General features: G+C 47.9%; 2 protein-coding genes across 3 annotated transcripts in view; one reads left to right on the top strand and one right to left on the bottom strand.

The window, feature by feature from the left end:
- The window catches only part of myocd (myocardin), a gene marked incomplete at both ends in the record, with an annotated part of 40,037 nt that extends 32,465 nt beyond the window's left edge, over positions 1 to 7,572 (top strand). The window contains 10 exons of the mRNA XM_084485519.1: positions 1 to 171; positions 1,319 to 1,423; positions 1,911 to 2,239; positions 2,796 to 2,946; positions 3,288 to 3,875; positions 3,985 to 4,524; positions 5,262 to 5,420; positions 5,957 to 6,070; positions 6,725 to 6,782; positions 6,998 to 7,572. The exon at positions 1 to 171 is cut by the window's left edge and continues 17 nt beyond it. Of these exons, the coding sequence (XP_084341645.1) occupies positions 1 to 171; positions 1,319 to 1,423; positions 1,911 to 2,239; positions 2,796 to 2,946; positions 3,288 to 3,875; positions 3,985 to 4,524; positions 5,262 to 5,420; positions 5,957 to 6,070; positions 6,725 to 6,782; positions 6,998 to 7,572 (2,790 nt within the window). The remainder of the gene's footprint in view (positions 172 to 1,318; positions 1,424 to 1,910; positions 2,240 to 2,795; positions 2,947 to 3,287; positions 3,876 to 3,984; positions 4,525 to 5,261; positions 5,421 to 5,956; positions 6,071 to 6,724; positions 6,783 to 6,997) is intronic.
- Positions 7,573 to 10,145: 2,573 nt separating this feature from the next.
- map2k4b (mitogen-activated protein kinase kinase 4b) lies at positions 10,146 to 22,256 on the bottom strand. Of its 2 annotated transcripts, XM_084485202.1 has the most exons (13): positions 22,123 to 22,256; positions 17,313 to 17,348; positions 16,756 to 16,788; positions 15,529 to 15,634; positions 14,865 to 15,039; positions 14,225 to 14,344; positions 13,521 to 13,640; positions 13,354 to 13,405; positions 13,112 to 13,239; positions 12,722 to 12,799; positions 12,312 to 12,460; positions 12,091 to 12,136; positions 10,146 to 11,842 (listed from the first exon to the last, which is right to left on the bottom strand). In XM_084485202.1, the coding sequence occupies exons 1-13, from the start codon at positions 22,232 to 22,234 to the stop codon at positions 11,729 to 11,731; spliced, it is 1,269 nt and encodes a 422-aa protein (XP_084341328.1). In that variant the 5' UTR covers positions 22,235 to 22,256; the 3' UTR covers positions 10,146 to 11,728. The 2 variants fall into 2 exon arrangements, with proteins under 2 accessions (XP_084341328.1, XP_084341329.1); XM_084485203.1 differs by lacking the exon at positions 16,756 to 16,788.
- Between the last annotated feature and the right edge of the window lie 502 nt (positions 22,257 to 22,758).

Genomic DNA, 22,758 nt, shown 5'->3' with positions numbered 1-22,758 from the left:
CCCAAGCAGGAGGACTCGTACGCCTTCGAGGAGGACAGCAGCAGCGACGGGCTGTCCCCGGAGCAGCACCACACCGACGAGTCCCCGGGCTCCGCCGGGCCGTCCTCCCTGGAGCCCGTCGGCAGCACCCCGTCCTCCTCCTCGTCCCCCAGCCTCACCAGCCCCCGACAGGTAAACACTCCCCTCTCCCCCCCCCCCCCCCCGACCCTTAAACGGAAGACGGACCACCTGACCGTAAGCCTACCATAAATAGATACAAACTAAATCGAGAAATAGTTCCTCCTTTCCGGCTGTTTATTTGCGTAGCCTTTTCTGTTAGCCTCTGGGTGCTCCAAGGAGTCACCCCCACCCACCCACCACCACCCATATCCTTCCTGCGTCACCTTTGACCTTTAAGTCGTACTCCCCTGTTGATGCAGCGGGTCCTCCCCTCTGGTGGGACCGCAGGCTGGAGGTCCTGCCCTCTGCTGGTGTCACGGTGAACATCAGCCTACCAGTCATGCGTCACCAGTGACCACTAGACTTCCGCTGGGGTCGCTGGAGGAGGGTTGAGGGGCGCGCGTGTGTGTGTGTGTGTGTGACATTCCAGCATGCCATTCTGTTACACTCTTCCGACCGCATGTCCGTCAGACAACAAGACGACCTGGGTTCCAAAGTGCTTACATTACGGAACATGACATCATCATTAGAAGGCCACACAGTGTGTGTTCATAGCCTGAGTTAGTTAGCCACGCCAGAACATGGTACGAAGATATTCTTAGTGTCGTTTTTAATACTAGGGTGGAGCAGGCCACCCTCATTCACTTGTTGACCAGCAACAAGTTGTTCACTTGTTGACCAGCAACAAGTTGTTGACTTGTTGCTGGTCATTACCTAATAATGGCTATCACCCTTTCGGCTTTCAGATTTTTGTTGAAGCAGAACCAAACCCCTTGCATTATAACGACTCCCTCTCTGGGTCAAACACATGCTATTACATAGACAACCTGTGATTGGCTGATATGAAAACCCGGTCACCTGCTAATAATTAATAATAATAATTAAGCTTTGATGCAACACACCTGTTCTCAACTTAATGAGACTGAATGGAAGAGGCGTTTCCAGGGGCAGCCTTGTAGCCCCAGAATGAAACAAAAATAAAATATATTTCTTAAAGGTGGCGTCAGAAATGGTTTGGTTCTCCGTTAAGGAGGATTTGTTTGGAAAACTAATTGATACTGTTTATGTTACTACAATATATTGAAATGAGCTGGCTAACCAGCGCTAATAATCTCAAGGTACTAAATTCCAACAACATGTGTTTGTGTCCTTTGAACAGGGAGGAGCGACCAGGGACTCGTCTGACCCAGGTCAGGAAGAGGGGCTATCTGACGCCAACAACAGCCTGCCCTCCCTGCCCATATCTGTCCCAGCCATCGTCAAGGTCAGGAGGCCTTCCACTACACACACCCTGACATCACAGACTTACATTCACAGATGTCTTTCACCACACAAGAAGTACACACCAAAAGTACACTGAATACCGTAAAGGTGATATTATACCACCAGGTGTGAGTGTGATTAGCCGTTACAAGCCGTTTTGAAAATCGGCCTCTTCAGACATCATAGATAGGGGTGTCCACCTAGATGTGTGCTGATAGATCAGTCTACCAGCCGACTCAGTGGACCGTAGCAAACGCTGCTCATCTATCCGTCACACATCTAGGTGGACATGCCTACTTGTGATGTCAGAAGAGGCTGATTTTCAATACGGCTTGTAACGGCTAATCACACTCACACCTGGTGGAATGACATGGGACCTTCAAACCACTCACTGCATACACTCCACCAAGCTTTTCTCGACTGTGTTTCAGTACCACATCGAAATCAAACCCAATGTATCATTCTGTCCTAACCTCATCGGACTGCAGTCCAAGACGTCGGACAAGAACCGCCACAAGAAGCCGAAGGACGTGAAGCCGAAGGTGAAGAAGCTCAAGTACCACCAGTACATCCCTCCGGACCAGAAGGCGGAGAAGTCCCCTCCGCCCATGGACTCGGCCTACGCCCGCCTGCTGCAGCAGCAGCAGCTCTTCCTGCAGCTGCAGATCCTCAGCCAGCAGAAGCACGCTCAGTCCCAGGCGCACAACGCCCAGCACGGCCAGCACGGCCAGCACGCCCACCAGAACCAGGCCCAGGCTCCCCAGCGGCAGCCCTCCTTCAGCTACCAGCCCATGGCCACGTCGGCACCCAACCACAAGTACGTAGTGGTGGTGTTGGTGGGACCCCCCCGCGTTCTGTGTTTCCAGAATCTCTCTCCCGAATGAGACTTTCAGTTTAGGAGGAGCAGTAGAAAAAAAAAACAGTCCTCAGCCCTTCCCACCACTGGAACAATGTCTGATAAGGCGTTCCCAGATCAGGGAAGGTTGGGAGAGAAAGGCAGGCAGGAACTTGACCTTTTAGATTGGTCGCTAAAAAAAACTTGCTACACCTAGCTACACACTGCACATTCATAAGGCCCTCATATAACTTTATTCTAGATTTTCACATAGCTGCTGGAACATAATTTATGAGTGATTTGATAATTATTTGAAAGAAATATTGCCTACTGCTTCTTTTAGTAGAGTATGAGACTATTGTTTCTATACTCAACGCAGGTCCCCGTACTTTTTTCCATATCATCAAATAATTTCCCCGGTATTGCGATCCAAATTGTATCCCCGTATTCCCGCCACAGCCCTAGTTGTACACGTGTATATATTGTATATATTGTATATATTGTGTTTGTCTGACTGGGTCTCCCCCCCCCCCCCCAGAGGCGACCACCTGACCCCGTGCAGCTCCAGCGGGCCGCCCAGCGCAGCCAACAGCAGCTCCTCCTCCCCGGTCAAGACCTCGTACCCCAACCAGAGCAACCTGTCCCCCGTCAAACCCGGACCCCTGCCGGCCAATCTGGACGACCTCAAGGTAGGCGTCCCACCGAGGTTTAAAACACAGATGACACACCCTCTCCCAGGGAATCAAATCAACCTTCTTCTCTCCCTCTCTGTCTCTCTTATTCTCCCTCTCTCTTTCCCTTTCTTCTACTCTTCTTACACTACTTATCTTCTAATTCTACCTCTCCTTATTCGACCTCTCTTATAATTTAAACTCTCTTTCTCTCTCTATCTCTTGTTCTCTAATACTACCCCTCTTCTAATCGTACCGCTCTCTGTCTCTCTCTTCTAATTCTACCTCTCCTAACTGTACCACTCTCTCTCTCCTAATACCACCTCTCCGTCCCTCTGTGTCCCTCTCTCCCCCTCCAGGTGTCTGAGCTCCGGCAGCAGCTTCGCGTCCGGGGCATGCCCGTGTCGGGCACCAAGACGGCCCTCATCGAGAGGCTCCGTCCCTTCAGGGAGCAGGGCACCTGCGACCCCCACCAGCACCACCACCAGCACCACCACCACCACCAGCACCACCACCTCCACCCCGCCTCCGCCGCCATGCCCTTCCCCGTGACCCCCACGGGCTCCCTGTCCCAGTCCTCCTACCAGTCCCCGTCCTCCTCCAGCGGGGCCCCGTCCCAGGGGGGGGGCGGGTACTTCCCGTACCCCAGCACCTCCTCCACGCCTCCCATCTCGCCGGCCTCCTCCTCCTCGGAGCTGTCCCTCAGCGGCTCGCTGCCTGACAGCTTCAGCGACGTGCCCATGTGCTCCCCGGGGCACCGCTTCAACCTGCAGGGGGCGTCCCCGGGCCAGGCCCCTGGGATCGAGGAGGGCGGAGGAGCAGGAGGAGGAGGAGGAGGAGGAGGAGAGGGTGAGGGGACGGTGGAGGCGGAGAAGGACAAGATGTTGGTGGAGAAGCAGAAGGTGATTGAGGAGCTGACGTGGAAGCTGCACCAGGAGCAGAGACAGGTGGGTGACCCTCAGCCGTCCTGTTTCCCATCCACCACACCATGAAGTCCTTCCCGGGTTTGTGATATTTATCTTCCCTTTGTGCCCCCGCCCCCCCCCCGATTGCCAGGTGGAAGAGCTGAAGCTGCAGCTCCACCAGAGGAAGCGTTGCTACGGCTCGACGCAGGACAACGCCCCCTCCCCCACGGCCCCCCACCACCACCTGTCCATGCACCACCAGCACCAGCACCACCAGCCACACCCCCCGGCCATGGGCGGCCAGCAGCAGTTCTTCGGGGTGACCATCAAGCAGGAGCCCATGTCCATGTCATCCAGCTGCCCGCTCTCCGCCCACAAGCCCCTGGAGGACCTGGGCCGCTGCGGGGCCTCGCATCCCAACGCCATGCCCGTCCCCGGGGGGCCCCGCTGCATGGACCCGGGTTCGACCCCCGCTGCTGCCGGCAGCCCCCAGGCCCCGATGTCGGCCTTCCTCAGCCCCCAGCGCTCGCCCCAAAGCTCCCCCAGCGGGAGGCCGCCCGGGAGCCCGCGGCCCTGCTCCTCCCCCAACCAGCCCTACCTGCTGTCCCCGCCGCCGCCACCGCCGCCGCCGCCACACCTCCGCGACGGCTGCGGCCCGCCCCTCCCCCAGGGCAGGGCGCGCAACGCACAGGTACGGTCACCGCAAGCTGCAGGACCGTCGCTGGTGAAAGTCTTTACTGTACCGACTGTAGCGATATATTGTTTCTCTTTCTTATGAACCAAAGTACTTACGTCGCCTTGGATAAAAGCGTCTGCTAAGTGCCCTTAATGTAAATGTAAATGCTCGTGACACACTCAACGCAAACACGACAATGTACCCATGAGGGGGGATTCACCGCATGTCCCGCACATCCCAAGCCACCATCTTAGTTAGTTTCTGTCCTTTATAATAAATGATAATATCTGTTTGACAAGAAATACCAAGATGGAGGCTTGGACTTATTTTCAACCAATATTTTCAACCAATTTTCAATCATGTGAACTCCGGATCACATGATTGAAACCCTCCAACACCCATACTCTGTATACGTCTAGCCTTTTAAAGTACCCATACTCTGTATACTACGTCTAGCCTTTTAAAGTACCCATACTCTGTATACTACGTATAGCCTTTTAAAGTACCCATACTTTGTATACTACGTATAGCCTTTTAAAGTACCCATACTCTGTATACTACGTATAGCCTTTTAAAGTACCCATACTCTGTATACTACGTATAGCCTTTTAAAGTACCCATACTCTGTATACTACGTCTAGCCTTTTAAAGTACCCATACTCTGTATACTACGTATAGCCTTTTAAAGTACCCATACTCTGTATACTACGTATAGCCTTTTAAAGCCCTTATGTTCACCCTGATGTGTTCAGATGCAGCAGAAGAGCGCCGTCCAGCCGCTGAACTCTCCGTACCCCCCCGCCGAGCCGAGAGGGCCGCACGCCGCGTTCCCCTCCGGCGGCGGCGGCGGCGACTGTGGCCACGCCCACCACGGCCACGCCAAAGCCCCCCTGCTCAGTAACCCGCCGAAGGTAACGACCCACGAGAGAGCGACACGAGGTGTACCGTAGCCCTGTGACATCATTAACACACCCATCTCATCCACGTTCACTCTATGGTTGTTTGGGTGTTCTTCTACTTTTTCCGTCCGTTATCTTTCACGGGTGTAGTGGGCCTTCGGTGTGGGGTATAGTTTTGATCGTATTTCCGCGCTTCCAAACAGATTTTTGGTCTGTCTCATCACGTTCTCTCGTGTGTGTGTGTGCGCGTGTGTGTTTTTGTGTGTGTTTTTGTGTGTGTGTGCGTGTGTTTTTGTGTGTGTGTGTGTGTGTGTGTGTGTGTATGTGTGTGTGTGTGTGTGTGTTAGTCATATGTAATCTCACATACACCTCTACGGTTCTCAACGCCAACCCAATCCTTTGTATTAGAACCTTAAGCATCCTCTTAAAGGGCCAGGGTCAGATGTGTTGCTCTTCATTCACACTAAAATTCCCTCAGATCGACGCTACACCCCCCCTGGTTCTGCTGGGTGGGCTAACGTGACACTTCTCACCTATGTTCCATGTAGATGTCAGTTTTGCCCTCTCCTCGGCAAGTGAGCCAAACCACAGCCTTCAGTAGCTCAGAATCAGCTGTATGTGACTTAAGACACCCCCCATGCTATGAGGATGCAGTCAAGCAGGTAAATTCAAGTCATTTAAAACCAAAACATTACGATACATAGAATCATTAGGAGTCGATCTCTGTTGGCGTTGCTTCACCTTCACCTTTTGGCCACCTCTCTTCCTCCATCTCTCTCTCTCTCTCTGTCTCTCTCAGTGCATGTGTCTTCATTTAACCCTCCATCCCTCGCTGTGTGTCGTCACCACTCTGCATTACCCTCCAACCTTCCGGATGCTAAACAGGGCGCTAGAGGGGCTGTCCGATATCGCTTCTACAAACACTTGACCTGAAACATGAATCATGAATCCAGTGTTTCCCAACCCTGGGGTCGCCTTAAGTCCGTCCGGGGCCACCGGTGATGTGCATATCTGAATGCACGTTTAAGGGTAAAGGTCCCTGATATATGAGCAGACTAGCCCTAATGATTTGAATCAAACCACTTCTCACTACTTTACCAGGACGTTGATAAAGAGGCAGATGTTGATTAGGCTTCAAATGATGTGTTGGGAGGACGACGCACAACAATGTAAGAAAACACGTCCCCTTAAATGGATGGCACAGGCCAAAAAGGGTTGGGAACCACTGTAACAAACCGTCACAAGTTAGGTTCATGAGGACGTTGTTTGGACAAGAAAGTCAATCCACCACTGAGGTCACGGCGTCTCTGTTGCAGCAACTCTCCAGGAGCCAACAGATGGACGAGCTGCTGGACGTGCTGATCGCGAGCGGAGGTAAGAACGCACGTCCCACCTCGTACCACATTTGTGTCGCTAAAAGCGACGCTCTGCAGCAGCGGACGTGGACAATGCAGGGCGGTGTTGGTCTCAGAGCCTGTGTGTCACTCACCCCCGGCGTTCTCTTTCTCTTCAAGAGCTGCCCGCTAACGTCAGGGACGGGAGGGACAGATCTGTAACCAAAGTTGTGCCTCACCTTCCTGTGTCCCCAGGCAGCACGGCCCTGGCCCTCCCCCGGTTCCACAGACACTACGAGCACCCGGGCCCCTACGGCCTCTCGGCCGGCCACATGGCCGACGCCCACCTGGAGACCCTGCTCGGGGGCCAGGGGCCCCTGCTCAAAATGCCCGGGGAGGAAGGGCCGCAGGACGAGGGCGGCGTGAACGGAGACGGCTACGGCAGTCCCCACGACAACACAAACCATCATCACAACCACCACCACCACAACCTCCACAACCTCCACCACCACCAGCACAACCCGCACCACCACCCCCACCCCCACCCCCACCAGGACAAACTGCTGGCCAACCGGGAGCTCATGGACACCCCCGCCCCTCTGTCCCCCGTCAACACCAAGCTGTCCCCCGACGGCCACGGCCTGCCAGGCATGAGCTTCAGCGAGTCCCCCTGGGAGACCATGGAGTGGCTGGACCTGACCCCGCCCAGCTCCGCCACCGCCTTCAGTGTGGCCCCGCCCAGCGGGCCCAGCATCTTCAACACAGAGTTCCTGGACATCACGGACATTAACTTGAACTCGGCCATGGACCTTCAGCTAGACCACTGGTGATCTGGCCACCAGAGCTACGGGACGCCGAGCTAACCCCGCTGGCCCTAGCAATAACAGCATCAAGTGCTAAGGAACACCAAGCTAACCCCGCTGGCCATAGCAATAAGAGCCTCAAGCGCTAAGGAACACCAAGCTAACCCCGCTGGCCATAGCAATAAGAGCCTCAAGCGCTAAGGAACACCAAGCTAACCCCGCTGGCCCTAGCAATAAGAGCATCAAGTGCTAAGGAACACCAAGCTAACCCCGCTGGCCCTAGCAATAAGAGCCTCAAGCGCTAAGGAACACCAAGCTAACCCCGCTGGCCCTAGCAATAAGAGCATCAAGTGCTAAGGAACACCAAGCTAACCCCGCTGGCCCTAGCAATAAGAGCCTCAAGCGCTAAGGAACACCAAGCTAACCCCGCTGGCCACAGCAATAAGAGCCTCAAGTGCTAAGGAACACCAAGCTAACCCCGCTGGCCATAGCAATAAGAGCCTCAAGTGCTAAGGAACACCAAGCTAACCCCGCTGGCCCTAGCAATAAGAGCCTCAAGCGCTAAGGAACACCAAGCTAACCCCGCTGGCCACAGCAATAACAGGTGCCAATAAACACCACTTAAGTGTTAAACTGTAGATATCCGCGTCTACCTGCAAGGCAGACCAGCAGCACCAGCGTGACAAACTGCCAACTTACACGACATCCCAGCAATTTGTTATTTTAAAAGGAGATCATTTGCCAGCAAACTGAAGCCTAGACCTTTTAAAGTTCTCAATCAAACGCCAATTCCCAGAGATTGATTATTTTCACATTGAAGTTGAGATGTCATATCTTCGTGACTGATATGTCAAAGTACAAGGTGATTTTAACGTTCCGACGCCGTCTTGTCCTGTGGGACAACGATGCGCACACTTACAAAGTGTCAGTGTGACAATGTAGACACACGAAGGATTTTCTGTGAAGAAGAATGTTATTCCAGAGGCGTATGCAATACCAGTGGTACTCCATCTTGACTTGAAAACTCCCATTGACAATCCATCGTGCTTTTTAAGTCTGAGTGTATGTTAAATATTACTGGAAAAAAAAACGAAGGAAAAGTGACGACAGCGATCTGATAATCACCACGCAAGGCCGACAAATCAATGTGTGTAAATATGGGGACTGTTCAGACGGTGGGAGTGTCCAGGGTACCCGTGGTGTGGGAGAACACACTGTGTTGTTACCACAGTGCGTATGGGTATGTTGCGTAACCACTTTGTATCATTTCATGTAAATATGGATGAAAATATGTCACTTTGCACCTGTAGCTTAGTACACACGTCACATATTGCTTGGAACGTAGATAATGTGTCGTATTATCGGTCCCGATACAACGGCTGTGCTGAGGCTTACTTTTGACACATTTAAACACGAGGTCCCGGTAGAAGCTGTTATCATTTGTTATTAGGTTGTTTACTCTAAAATATATCAGAGGAGAAGGGTACACATGACCCAACTGTCCTGTTGCTTCAGATGAATGAAAAAGAAGATACAACTTCATCTCTGCCAATTGTTAATATACTCAAATTGTCTATTTTTTAATGCAAATTTCACCTTTTCTTTTAAACCGTCACCATGTATATTTATTTAAATATTCCTATATTATCATGTCCTTATAAATGACATTCCTCCTTGATAGATTGGGATTCTTGATTTGTCGAAAATCTTAATTACTTCCTTCGTGTTATGAACTATGAAGTGTGATCCGAACACTGTTAAAACTAAATTCATTTCTTAAATGACTTGTTCTCCTTAGAAAGTACAAATGTCCATTTCAAGCACTTGTGAATAGGAAAATGTAATATATTGAGTTATTTACTGTGAATACTGCACGACAGCTTTAAACTTGCACCCTAGCCTATAGGCTGCCTTCATGAGGTGAGGAACTGCACTCATTGGTCTAAATTCAACCTTTTACAGCCTTGGAAAAATACCTTTGTGCTTTATTGCAAACACCAGCGTGGCTTTAGTGCTGTAAGCACACCGCTCATTGATCAACATGATCAACAAGAATGTACAATTGTTTTTTTTTATTTTTACATTTCTAATGATGTGCCTTAAAACTGTTACGATGACCAACACTAAACAATGTTGACCAAACAGCCCGTCACTTACAAAGTGAACGGCCACCCTAGTTTAAGTGGCTTTCCGTCAGCTCAGTGACAATCCAGCAACGTCCATTCTGTTGTGTGTGTGCGTGTGTGTGTGCTAACGTTGAATCATTTCACTCTACAAACACGTGTTGTTTTGACCCTCCTTCAGGCCTGGGCATATATAGTGGACTTTCTTTTTTTGTGTGGTGGAATTGGTTCTTGTTTAGGTTCTTCTTCCCACGTAGCAGGAGAGAAAGAGCGCAAATAAATCACATTGTGACAGAAGCTTCCTCGTTGCTTGCCACGGACCTTTTGTTACTCCAGTATTTGTCGACACCGCTGTATATTCTCTAGACAAGAGCAATAAACATACCACTGCAAAAATCATCTTCCTCGCCCCTTTACCCACGACCCATTTATTCCTGTTCAAGTCATTCCTCAATAAGAAACGCTGCAGTCGTCCAGTCGTTTTCAATGTCAGCTTTATTCTTTTTTTTACCCTTGATAAAAGATACAATATAATACTCATCGCCCGTATCTTATAATCTAATATGAACATTCTAGTGACTTGCAATTTATACATGTTCTCTTCTTTGACATATTTATATTCTTCATTTGTAAAAGGTAAGCATCCTGTGTCCGCTCGCTCTGAACATGAGATTCAAGCACACCGAGTATTCTGGGTCGTCTCAGATTGCGTTGTTTTGTATCAGGGTGACAGAAGTTAAAAAATAAATTAACTACCACAATTCTCCCATGTTCTTTTAGCAGATGGAATCATCCTCCAGGCTACAATATATCTCTGTATATTGCTATATTGTCCTAAAAGAAAATCACCAGATATTTCTTCTGTTTACCTTGGTGATTTAATTCTCATACCCCATTACGTTTTAAAACATAAAATAATATTCAGAGTGACTGGCGAGATTTCCGTGATGATGGAAGGAAAGCAGGTGGCTGGTTTATTTAAGACTGTGTGTGTGTGTGTGTGTGTGTGTGTGTGTGTGTGTGTGTGTGTGTGTGTGTGTGTGTGTAATGGTTTGAACACACAGTGCTGTGATACATTGAGTGATATCTATGTGAAAGAGATCTATGGGCCCAGGGTTCAGATCATTCAGCCTTATAGCACTGGGAGAGGGGGGGGGGGGGGGGGGGGGGGTCGTGGCTTAACATGTTCTATGTCTGTACATATTATTTTACATTGATCGTTTGGTGTGCGAAACCATGCTGATCACACCCACTAGCCATGAGCTTCTCTATATGAAAAGTCAAAACACTGCGTCCACGGTGAATCTACGTCATCGGCTTCCAGAGATAGAGATATATATATATATTTATATAGAGTTGTTTTTTTTTGCATACATGTTAATTGACCGTGAGGGTGCCTGCAGTAAACACGAAGAGAGAGTGTTCTCACACACACACACACACACACACACACACACACACACACACACACACACACACACACACACACACACACACACACACACACACACACACACACACACACACACACACACACACACCAGTGGGCGGCCTTTTCTTGTTCATACGCACAAGAATCAGATGTCAACATTATATTTGGTAGAAGGATTGTGTTTACTGTGTGTGTGTGTGTGTGTGTGTGTGTGTGTGTGTGTGTGTGTGTTTTGCACTTGAAGAGATGGGCATTGAGTTCTTACTGTAGGGAGGGCTTCTTGCCAGAGGGTGGGTCTGTGCGTAGACTCATTGACCGCGGTCACCGACAGGAAAACAAGGGGGTGGGAGACTGAAGTGTGCATTTATTCATCATAATAATAATAATAATAATAATATCATTCTAATAAGGGGAGTAATCTTATTGCACCGGGCAATTTGGGAAGTGTTCCTGTGTCATTCTTTGGAACGTGACCGAGGCGGCGAGTCCTCGAGGAGTGACGTCGCGTCGTCATGACGACGACAACCGCAAGTGTCCCGCACACCCGCAGCGTGACGCCCGCGTTAGGGGGGCCCAACCCCGACCCCACCCACCCAGACCCCCTTCCCCCCCCCCCCCCACACCCTTGTCAGTCCACGTACATGGGGGACATGGGGGAGGTGGGGATCTGATCCAGGATCCGGCAGACGTAGCTGGCGACGTCCACGAAGCGCTCCTCGTACATCAGGATGAACTGGTGCTTCTGGTGAGGGGGCAGAGACACAGGGCGTGAGTGAAGAGCATAGGATGGATGAATGAATGAATGAATGAATGGCTTTAAAAGACGGTGTGGTTGTGGACAGCTGCGCGACCGACGCAGCCCAAATACAAACAACTTGTCTCGACTGCACTAAGAAATGTCTTTAGATGTCAGTTATGGAAACGTCAGTTTCATTTAAATGTCTTTAAATGTCAGTTATGGCAGAGAGGTTTGCGGAGAAAGGTGCTTACCAGGAGCTCCTTGTACTTTGGCCTTTTTGATTCGTCTTTTGTAAGGCTAGGTTTGGAAAGTAAAAACCACAAGAAAAACACAACAAAACAATCAGAAGACAATCCGCACACAACAGCTAAAAAAGCGTCAACGTGAAATGTGCAGGGAGAGGGAGCTACCAGCAGGGGGCAGTGGATTGCATCGCTGCACTGAAGTCAACATGTGAGCGGGTGACACTCACCATAGGTTGACAAAGTTGATGAACTTGGGGGAGAACTCCCTCTCCTCCGAGTTGCTGAGCTGCGGGGGCTCGCCCTTCACCACCTGTGTGAGCTGGTCGAACACGCTGTTCCACTTGGGGTAGGGGAACCTACCGGTGGCCAGCTCGTACTGAGGGGACACACACACACACACACACACACACACACACACACACACACACACACACACACACACACACACACACACACACACACACACACACACACACACACACACACACACACACACACACACACACACACACACGTTTCATCAGGAACCATATCTCAAATCTGTAAAAGATCTGATTATTTAGGTCTGGTTTAATCAGGTTTAATCACACTCTAGAAGAGTGTTCTGGCTCCAGCCGCTGGTGAGACAGCGTCCTACCAGGGTGATCCCCAGACTCCAGACGTCGGAGCGCACATCGTAGCCCTGCCTGGACGCACTGGGGTCGATCCTCTCCGGCTGGAAGCACAACGCAGGCCTATGCATTCATCCCTTCATCATCATCATCATCATGTATTCACGTTATTAAAGGAGCAAAGGGTTCAACGATGACAAACCGAACTCCACTACAACTTAAGATAGACGGTGCTTCATCAATCAAACCACACAGGATGGTGTGGCCGTGCGTGTGCGCATCGTGTGATTGTAATGTTCATTCCCAGGGTCTACCGTCCCTGGGAATGCGGGATCAACAAGATGCTTCAACTCAGTACAATGCATCCCTTCTCATGGAGGCTAAGGCCCGGTCGCCCGTGGACCCGGTCTACTCACTGCCATGTAGGGCCTGCAGCCCGCGTCTCTGGTCTTCGCTATGGAGTCCACAAGCTGCCCACTGATGCCAAAGTCACACAGCTTGATGTTCCCCCTGCGGTCCATGAGGATGTTGGAAGGCTTGATGTCTACCGAAGAGAGGCACGGTCACACAACACATTCATGTCGCACTCCCTCACTCAGTGTCAAACTAAAGCAGGCGAGATTTGTGTCATACTAGGTTGGGATAAATCCACACTTACCTCTGTGGATTATTTTCAAGTATTCTTTTAAGTGGTTCAGTGCTTTAACGGTCTGTTGGGGTAAACACACATGTAAAAAAAAGTTGTGATTCATCCATGTCATCCACTTAAGACGATAAGCACACCATGAATATGTTTACTATACTTTAGAGATTGAATTTACTCACTGCTAATGTGATTTTGCCTAGGATTTCCTCCGGAATGACGTCATCTAAAGCACAATATACATATTTGTAGAATTTGTCGAATGAGGTAGACATAAGCTCCATGCATATCCAACAGTCACCCTGAAAAAGAGAAATGACAAGGGTCAAGTTAGGGAAAATCGTGAAAATGTTATGTGAATGTTTCGCACACATGTCATGTACATTCTAAATACAACACAATTAATACAACTCAACAAAAATGTAGCTGTGTTACTCCAATCGAGACTGAATCTAAATACAAACAGTGGTTAAAGTATAGATATTAAAGAGGTTATAGGCTAACGGAAATGTATGCATTTGCAATGAATGATGATAAATAATGAATATATTAAACCAGGGATATTCAATCTGGCCCCTGGGATGCATTCCATATACCGATGTTTTGTTTATAGTAATATATATTTTTTAAGATTTCTTTTAAATAAACACGCTGGCTATTATGCCATCATAATTAAATGAGCCCAGTCCCTTGATGAAACAGTCTAACATTATTTCTACTTCAGTAATTCTTAGACGTAGGGGGAGGAGGGATGAGGGCGTAGAGGATAGAGTGGTGGTGGTGGAGGAGGAGGAGGGACGAGGTGTAGAGGATAGAGTGGTGGTGGTGGTGGTGGTGGTGGAGGTGGAGGTGGTGGAGGTGGTGGAGGTCACGGAGCGGGACGGACCTCCCTGAAGAGCGCCCCGTAGAACTGGACGATGTAGACACAGTCGCTGCTCCTCATCACCACGTCCAGGTCCATCAGCAGCTGTTTCTGTTCCTTCTCGTCCACCGTGGACCGGATCCTCTGCAGAGACAACGACGTGACAGCAGGTGAGCGGTCACCGATAGGACGGTTTGATATGACGACGTATGTTGAAGGACGCGATAAAGATGTCCATCATTAGATATTTCCCTCCGTCGTTCTGAGCAGAAGGATGTTTTGATGTCCGTGTCCGAGTGAGGGATAAGATCAGTCTACCCCCAGGGGTGTGTGGCGTATGTCATACACAGCGTCGCTCACACCACAACCGTACTAAAAGGGCATCACAAAGTCGCCCTGGGCTGTAACACGCCCCCCTGTTCACTGTTCTAGAACACTCACTCTGGGGGTGGAAGTATTTCCCTGCAATGACATTTCACGACGTGATGTGATTGGTTCGAGATACCTTGGCTCCGGTTCTAGATTCCTGGAGCCGGTTACAAAGAATTTGACTTCCTAAATAAAGCATTGTATAAAACAAACCGTGCAAGATGTACGCTCTCGTCCGTCTCATGAGAGCCTCCCTCCGCCCTGCTGAGCTCCTCACAGCGTGACCCCCGCTCACCTTGACGGCCATGATCTGGCCCGTGGGCTTGTGGACCATCTTGTTGACGGAGCCGTACGCCCCGCGCCCGATCTCCCCCAGGTCCCTGAGGTCCTCCGCCGTGAAGTCGCAGTGCTGCTCCCCGGCGATCTTCAGCTTGCCCGACGACTCGATGCTGTGCGTCCGCAGGCGCTCTCTGCCGCGGGAGACAACGGCGGGAGACGACGGGAGTCGGGGGAGCGCGCGTGGGGAGAGAGGAGGGAGGCAGTGAACGGCAGACCTTAGCCCAGCTAGCAGCTTAGCAGAGGAGAGCTGACATGAGGGGCTACATGTGGTGGATACGCATCGTCACCGATGCCCAAACCGGTTCAATGGATAAAGATTCAAAAGGGAATGTCTTTGGTTTGAACGTCAAGAGCTCCAAATGAAATGAGTCATTTCAGAGGGCATTGATCGACCATGTCAATTAAGGAAATTGAAATCCCTCGAAATTGTAACCATAAATATACACAAATTCAAATGTATTTCAATGTCCTCAGGCAATATGGAACAAATAATCCCGACACGTTCCAAGTGGTTCCAAAAAGACCTGGGAGCGTACTCACATGTGGGGGTTCTTACTCACATGTGGGGGTTCTTACTCACATGTGGGGGTTCTTACTCACATGTGGGGGTTCTTACTCACATGTGGGGGTTCTGGAAGGACGGCGCCGGCGGTGGATGGAGGGGGAGCCGGGCGGCAGGCTTCACGGGCGGGTTGGCAAAGTTGAGCTTCAGGGCTTTACGTTTACCTGAGGGGCGCGGAGAGCTTGAGAAGAGCCGCCACAACACAGCACGACTGCACCCCATAGCAACGTGTTCAACCAAAGCCAAGCCCATGCACCCGTCCAGAACCTTCTACGTTGTAGAGGACCACAAAATGCATCTCAAACACGAGCTCTGTGCCCCGCAGGTGCAGGAGTTCCCAATGTGGCCACATGGCACCACTTCTTATGCTGATCACATGTGCTCTGTATGGGATCAGTGGATCTCTTCTGACAAGGTTCATCAAGGTGGGATCGGCAACAATCGAAGAAATCGCTAAACTATTGGTCAAATGACATGTGAATAATTTAGCGATTGATCCCACTGTCTAATGACCCTGAGCCAGCGAGGACTCAGTCAGAGCCGTCAATTTAACTCAGCATTTTAACACCATAGATTGCCTCAATGTTAATTATTAACATTTTCCAATTTGATTTGACCTGACCATTTGATTATGTTCCCATGGGCTTTAAAGGGAATAATAATAGTCGTCATTATGAATAGACAATAAGCATGCCTCCAGCGCATGTCCACATAGCGTAAGATGGCACAAGGTTTTACATTGGGAATCCCTGCATTAACCACTTCCACTGAAGACAAATGCACTGAACCACATCGTTCAGACGGGGAACCAACCATTTAAAAAGAGACCAACGTGACCCAACACTTGATTATCCCCTCAGCCAATAACAGGTACAAGCATTGAGTCGGTTGTTTCGTCGTCCCCTTGTACATGCCCCGGTGGTACACCACCCAAACACCCTTTAAGCCAAAGTGCAACACCAGATGGACAGACTCCTCCAGCCTTCACTACGCCTGCTTTGGTCCGAGGTTACACAGCAAACACAGACCGCCCCACTACCAGAGCACCGCACAGGCTGCGGCAATAGCGCAAAGTGGCCTCCTTTTGTCAATTCATCCTGGGCCACGTCCCCACACAACAGTGTGAAGGGGAGACATATATGCATGGCAACAATGACATGAGTCATGTTGCTAACCAAAATGAGGCAGCCACACTGGTGAATGACCGAAAACCACTTTGGACTATTGCGCTGTACCCACCAAAGGGATAGGGTGTCCTGCTATGTGTGCAGGTTCTAGAGCTTACTTTGGGGCACTCCAGACAGGCTTATCTGAATCCCTGAGGTGAAGGAAAAACAATTTACTAACACTGTCTTCGGGCTTGTGTCAGTCAAGGGATAGACAGTGTTTGTCATTTCAAACGACGACAAACACTCCCAAAATGGGTTCCTTGTTGAAGAATGAATGCATGATAGGTTAGAAGGGACTCAATGCCTCATGTGTTCACTGTTCTGGTCTGTGTGCACCCCTTCACAGCTTGGTTTGAGGAGGATATATTAAGAAAAACACATTAAAGTTAATTTTGTATTACAGAAAACAAATTTGACCGACCAGAATCCTATATACCAATACTGGAAGGTTTTAAAACTGTATACATAAAAGAACATGCAGAGAATATTGTAATACAAATTTGGTAAGAATTACCAAATTTTATTATACAAGTACAAATATTCTATACATATAATATACAAATACAAACCATAGGTATCCACAGATATACTGTGAATACCTAATGAAAATAAGAGATGGATGGAATATATGTAAATCACAGTAAAACTTGTAGAAATAATATACGTTGAATACCTGTTTCATTTTGACATCTCCAGCACGTGTTGGATTCTGCAAGGTTAAAAAAAAAAAAACATTTGATACTAGAAATATGTAACAGTTCATATTTCTATACATGTTGGTCAAGTGAATTGTGTTTAAAATGGCTGTTGCAATGTGCCAACACTCTACAAGCGTAAAATGCATAAAAGAGGCTTTAATTAATGTCAGGTCACACGGTATAAATGGACATATAAAGTCTACTGTGCACTTGTGTGAGTGAATAGATCCCGCTGATTATACTGACAGGGACAGTGGATATAGATATTTTTTGTAACCCACAGAAGAAGATTCACAATGTTTGTACCCCGATCGTCAAATATTTGGTACTTGGGCTTCGTAAAATTATATCCACACAGATATTTTCCAATCCACAGATACACTTTTTTTTTTTTCTTGGGTCTTGTAAAAATATATCCACACTCACTTTCAGAACATAATTTTACATGAACTAGTCTATACGCAACTGTAGATGGTGATATGAATATCAAAGGAAGTTGTTACACCCAGAATACAATTTTCATTGTGTATAACACAATCAACAAATACAATATACTTCTGCTTTGAAAGACGATATCCACATGAATATTTCACAATCCACCAACAATTGCATTTTTTTTTTTTAAACAATTGCATTTTTTTTGTGTGTTTTGTAAAATAATATCCACACTCACTTACAGAACTGAATTTGAAACACAAACTATTCATTACGCATTTGTGGCTCTCGTAGAGTTTTGTGAAATGTGTACCGCCACCAGTTGTCTATATGTTGTCACTGTTGTACCACCGAGTGGATTTCAGAGAATATACGTTTTGATTTCACAGATCTACCCTAGAGTTCGGGGGGAAAAACTTTAAACTAGCAATACTTCTCAGTAAGAAGATTATGAATAGGTTTCTAGGGCTGTACCTAACAGTCGACCAAACGTTAGTCGATGACAAGAGTCTCAGTCGACCAAGTTTTCATTGGGTTGCAGAAAAAAAAAAAAAATATATATATATTTTTTTTTTAACTGTCAAATCATACTAATCAAATCATACTAATTATGATATGCACGGCAGAGTATGACGCACAGAGAAATGTGTCCTCTGCATTTAACCCATGACCCAGTAGGAGCCCAGTCTACTGTGGGAGCAGTACGCAGCCGTACAGCAGCGCATTGGGGAACATTCGGGAGCTGCGCCGTTGTCGTTAAAGTTATGTCGGGCAAGAAATCCTCCAAAGTGTGGGATCATCTCGAGCGTGTAAAGGACGACCCAAAGAAGGTGACATGCAAACTCTGCAAGCAAAGATTTGCATATCATTCGTCTACATCAAACATCGTCTTATCATCTGAAACATGTAAGTAGCTAACGTACGCTAGGTTAGCATAGCATATTAACGTTATTATGCTAAATAATTAATGGCCTAATTAACGTTAACAAATTGCAAAGTTAAGGCTATATGCAGCTAAATAAATATATTGCCATGCGCTATAGGCTTATCCAAGTGTTTGTGGGGACTGGAAGGTAAATTACCTTGCTTACTGCATGTTTAACTTCATGTGCATTTCACTCCATAGGCGCCACGATACTGCGAAGCTGACTCCCCAGCCTCAACTTCATCTTCGCGGCCGACATTGACTCAGAAAACTCTGGTTATGAGACCCTCCCTTTCCGAGAGAACAGAGAGACATAACGGAACGCATAGCGGATTTCGTTGTGCTTGATATGAGACCAGTCAATATCGTCAGCGGTGAACATTTCAAGCAATTGGTCAAATTCCTCGAGTCAGGGTCCAACGTTCCCAAACAAGACACCGTAATGCACAGCATAACAAGCAAGTACAACATGACTAAAGAATTTGAGGAAAATTAAAAGTTGTACAGCAGTCAGCTTCACAACAAACATATGGACCTCTGACCAGATGGAGGGTTACATGACAGTCACTGCACACTTTATTTCTGAAGATTGGCGACTACATTCATTCGTGTTGGAAACAAAAGTGTTGGAGGTGAGCCACACAGCTGCCAACATAGCGGAGCGACTCAGTGAAGTGATGAATTTGAGAGTGAGGAATTTGAGATTCCTGCAGAAAAGAGGGTCGGAGTCGTACATGACACTGCTGCGTGTTGTGCACTGAACTACTGTCTAAGCCGTCCCGGGGTAATGTCCAGGGAGTTTGTTCGTGAGGGGCACACTGCAGTTGTGAGTCAACGCGGCTCTGAAACAAGATCCGATCTGTCGAACCACTGCTGCTGGCTGATGCCTCGTGGGGCATTTCAATAAAAGTGCCAAGGCTACAGCAGCTGTTACTGAGAAACAACAGCAACAGAAAGTGGCTGTACACAAACTCATCCAAGATGTCTCGACACGATGGAACTCCACGTACTCCATGCTGGAGCGACCTCCTGGAGCAGAGGTGGCCGGTTACAGCTGTGCTTCCAGACCCCGGTACCACCCAACGGTCTGACCGAGATCTAGATCTCACAACTGCCCATTGGAGGACAGCGGAGGACATCGTCTCGGTGCTGAAGCCTATGATCACCCTCACCGAGCTGCTCTCACAGGATGTAAATGCATCTGTCTGCCACGCTGCCCATGCTAATAAATATGAAGAGACGCCACCTGTTGCTGCGAGGTGAGGACAGCACTACCGCGAAAAGCACTGAAGGGAAAACTAACCGAAGAAATTGACAAGAGATGGGAGCTCACAGGGAGTCTCGAGACCAGCAGCATATACATCCAAGCTGCCGTCCTTGACCCACGTTTTAAGAGCTTGTCATTCCTTGATGCAGAGAAACGGGACCAGGCATACTTGACGGTGTCGGATCTGGCTGAGAGTTTATCTCCAGCTGTAGCTGCTCAGAGAGAGGATCGTGACAGCAGTACAGAGGAAAGTGAGCCCGGCAAGAAGAAAAGGGAAAAGCAGCAGGAAATATCCACGCTGATGGCTACCGATAAAGAGGAGCAGACGGAAGGAGAGAACAATGAAATGAAGACATACTTGGAGGGCCGAACAAAGGTTGATTCTGGGCCACTGACATGATGGGGAAAAAATGATGACCTCTATCCTAAGCTTGCCAGAGAAGCTAAGCGCGTGCACTCCATCCCTTCCACGTCCACGCCATCGGAGGACGCGTCTTCTTGAAGCCGGGCTTCATTGTGAGCGAGACACGGAGCTCACCTCTCCACACAACGTTGACAAACTCATGTTCCTTTCTCATAATATGAGAAGACTGAGATCGGAGGAAAAGAACCCTGACACTGAGTGAGTCAGGTAGTAGCCTAGCCTAACAGCCTATAATAAACACACCTTTGTTCAGTTTGTTTGTTTATGGGCTATAGGTTAAATGATCATTCGTTTGGCCTGTTGTGAAAAACTAAATGTGTGTTAATGTTAATGTTTGCATTCTGACCTCCAGAAATAAATGGAAAGTTTTCATTCCACGTTGAGGCTACTTCTCCGTAGGCCTGTTTGTTTTTGCACTGATATGTGTGTGCGCTTGTAAATTTATTATTTTATTTATTATTTTTAAAGGCTCATTATTACGGTTTTGTATTGCTCTGTAATGTAGCACAGTGTTAACAATGTTACTTATAAAAACCAAACCTCAAACCATTTTCTGATGCCCCAAAAAATATATATATAAAAAATAATAATAATTATTATTATTATTATTATTATATCATAAACATGCAACGACTTGGCTTGTACTAGTCGACTAGTCGACTAGCAAAATCTTTGGTCGGGGGCAGCCCTATAGGTTTTCAGCCTTCACATTGAATATGTACTATTGTATAAAATACTTAATAAAAGTAAAAGTTTTTTCCTTGTCTTCCTTTGTAAAAATCAAGCTATGAAACTCTTCTTTTGTGACTTAATAAGTGAAGACAGCATCACTTAAACCTGCCTAACGCCACCTAGAGGTGTGTGATATGTACTACTGCCACATTCTACAGATCAGCTGCGGTACACATTGGAAACAACTCTACGAGATCCACAAATGCAAATTGACTAGTTTGTGTGTCAAATTATGTTCTGTAAGTGAGTGTGGATATCTTTTTTTATGCATTTATGGATCGTGAAATATTTGTGTGGATATCATTGTACAAAGCAGAAGTATATTATATTTGTGAATGTGAATTATATTAAGTGTGCTTTGATATGCATATCGCCATCTACAGGTAATTGCTATGCACTCAACCACGTTCTACAGAACGTTTGATTTGACTAAAATGCCAATAAATGCCAATAGACACATGTTCACATAGTTCACATGTCAGATCATGTTCTGAAAGTGAGTGTGGATGTATTTTTACAAGACGAAAGTAAAAAAAATAAATGGGCACTTGTGAATCGTGAAATATATGCGGGGCAATCATTTTACCAAGCATAAGTACCACATATTTGAGGATCGGGGAACAGGCAATGAGAAACATCTTCACTCGGTTACACATATGTAAGTCCCAATAAAAACTTTCATAAGACAGGGCCTTTTCAGCTGTACACCCAACGTCCAGTGTGGTAAATTGCGATGCAAGGACGTTGTTTTCAAAGAAACAGCCCACCACCACATACTACCAGCAATATATGTGTAATGAGTCTGTAAAAAAAATCTGTATGCACCAAATCCAGTTCAATACAGTGCAACACTACAGGCCCACCGATTGTGCTACAACTCTGGGCTACAGCATCACTGCTAACCAGGTAGCCATTAATATCATGGAGCTACCAGCTACGTTCTGCAGCAATTCCGTGGTCCTGTTTTTATTCGTGTGTCACAACGGAGACATCTGCGCCTACCTTGCATGCTACTGCTCACTGTGGTCAGGTTGTGTGTCTTGGTGTGAAAGTGTTGTGGTCCTGCTGTGCTGCTGGGGCTTGTTGAGTTGCTGTTGGGACAGGGAGTCGCCATTGTTGTGTTTGCTTTCAGCAGCGCTCGGGCTGCAATGCAGAGAGCAAACTTCGCCCTATCTCCGGCTCTGAACGGGATACCGCAGCGCCAGGAGGATAAGAGAGGCTCATGGGTTGTAGCGTTATCCCGGTCTAACATAACTCTATTTCCGGTTTCTTGCAACACATGCGCTATGTACGCCAGTTCAGAGTCCCCGGAGCGAGTTGGATAAGATCATGACAAGGTAACAGCACCAGGACATGGGGAATGAATATGGAGGTTTTTTTTTTACGAATTATTTCACAAAGCTCACACCGTTTTATGTTACGGAAACGGATATACTCATGTCACTGAAAGTCCCACCCTCTTTCTCGCAAATAACGGTAATGGGGACCATCGCGTTCCAGGCGTTCCATCGTGAGATCAGAACGCCTGGGAACGAGGTTACTGCGCCAGTAGATCGCAGTGGTACCATACAGCCACGTATATGGTGCCGGCGGTGAGTCACCGAAGATACGACGTAGAATCTATGGAGAAATGAGAGG

Source organism: Micromesistius poutassou (assembly GCF_964030765.1).
Source record: "Micromesistius poutassou genome assembly, chromosome: 21".
In the NCBI taxonomy this organism is placed as follows: Eukaryota; Metazoa; Chordata; class Actinopteri; order Gadiformes; family Gadidae; genus Micromesistius; species Micromesistius poutassou.
Note: the sequence above shows the minus strand (reverse complement) of the source record. Positions and strands in the feature narration are given on the sequence as shown.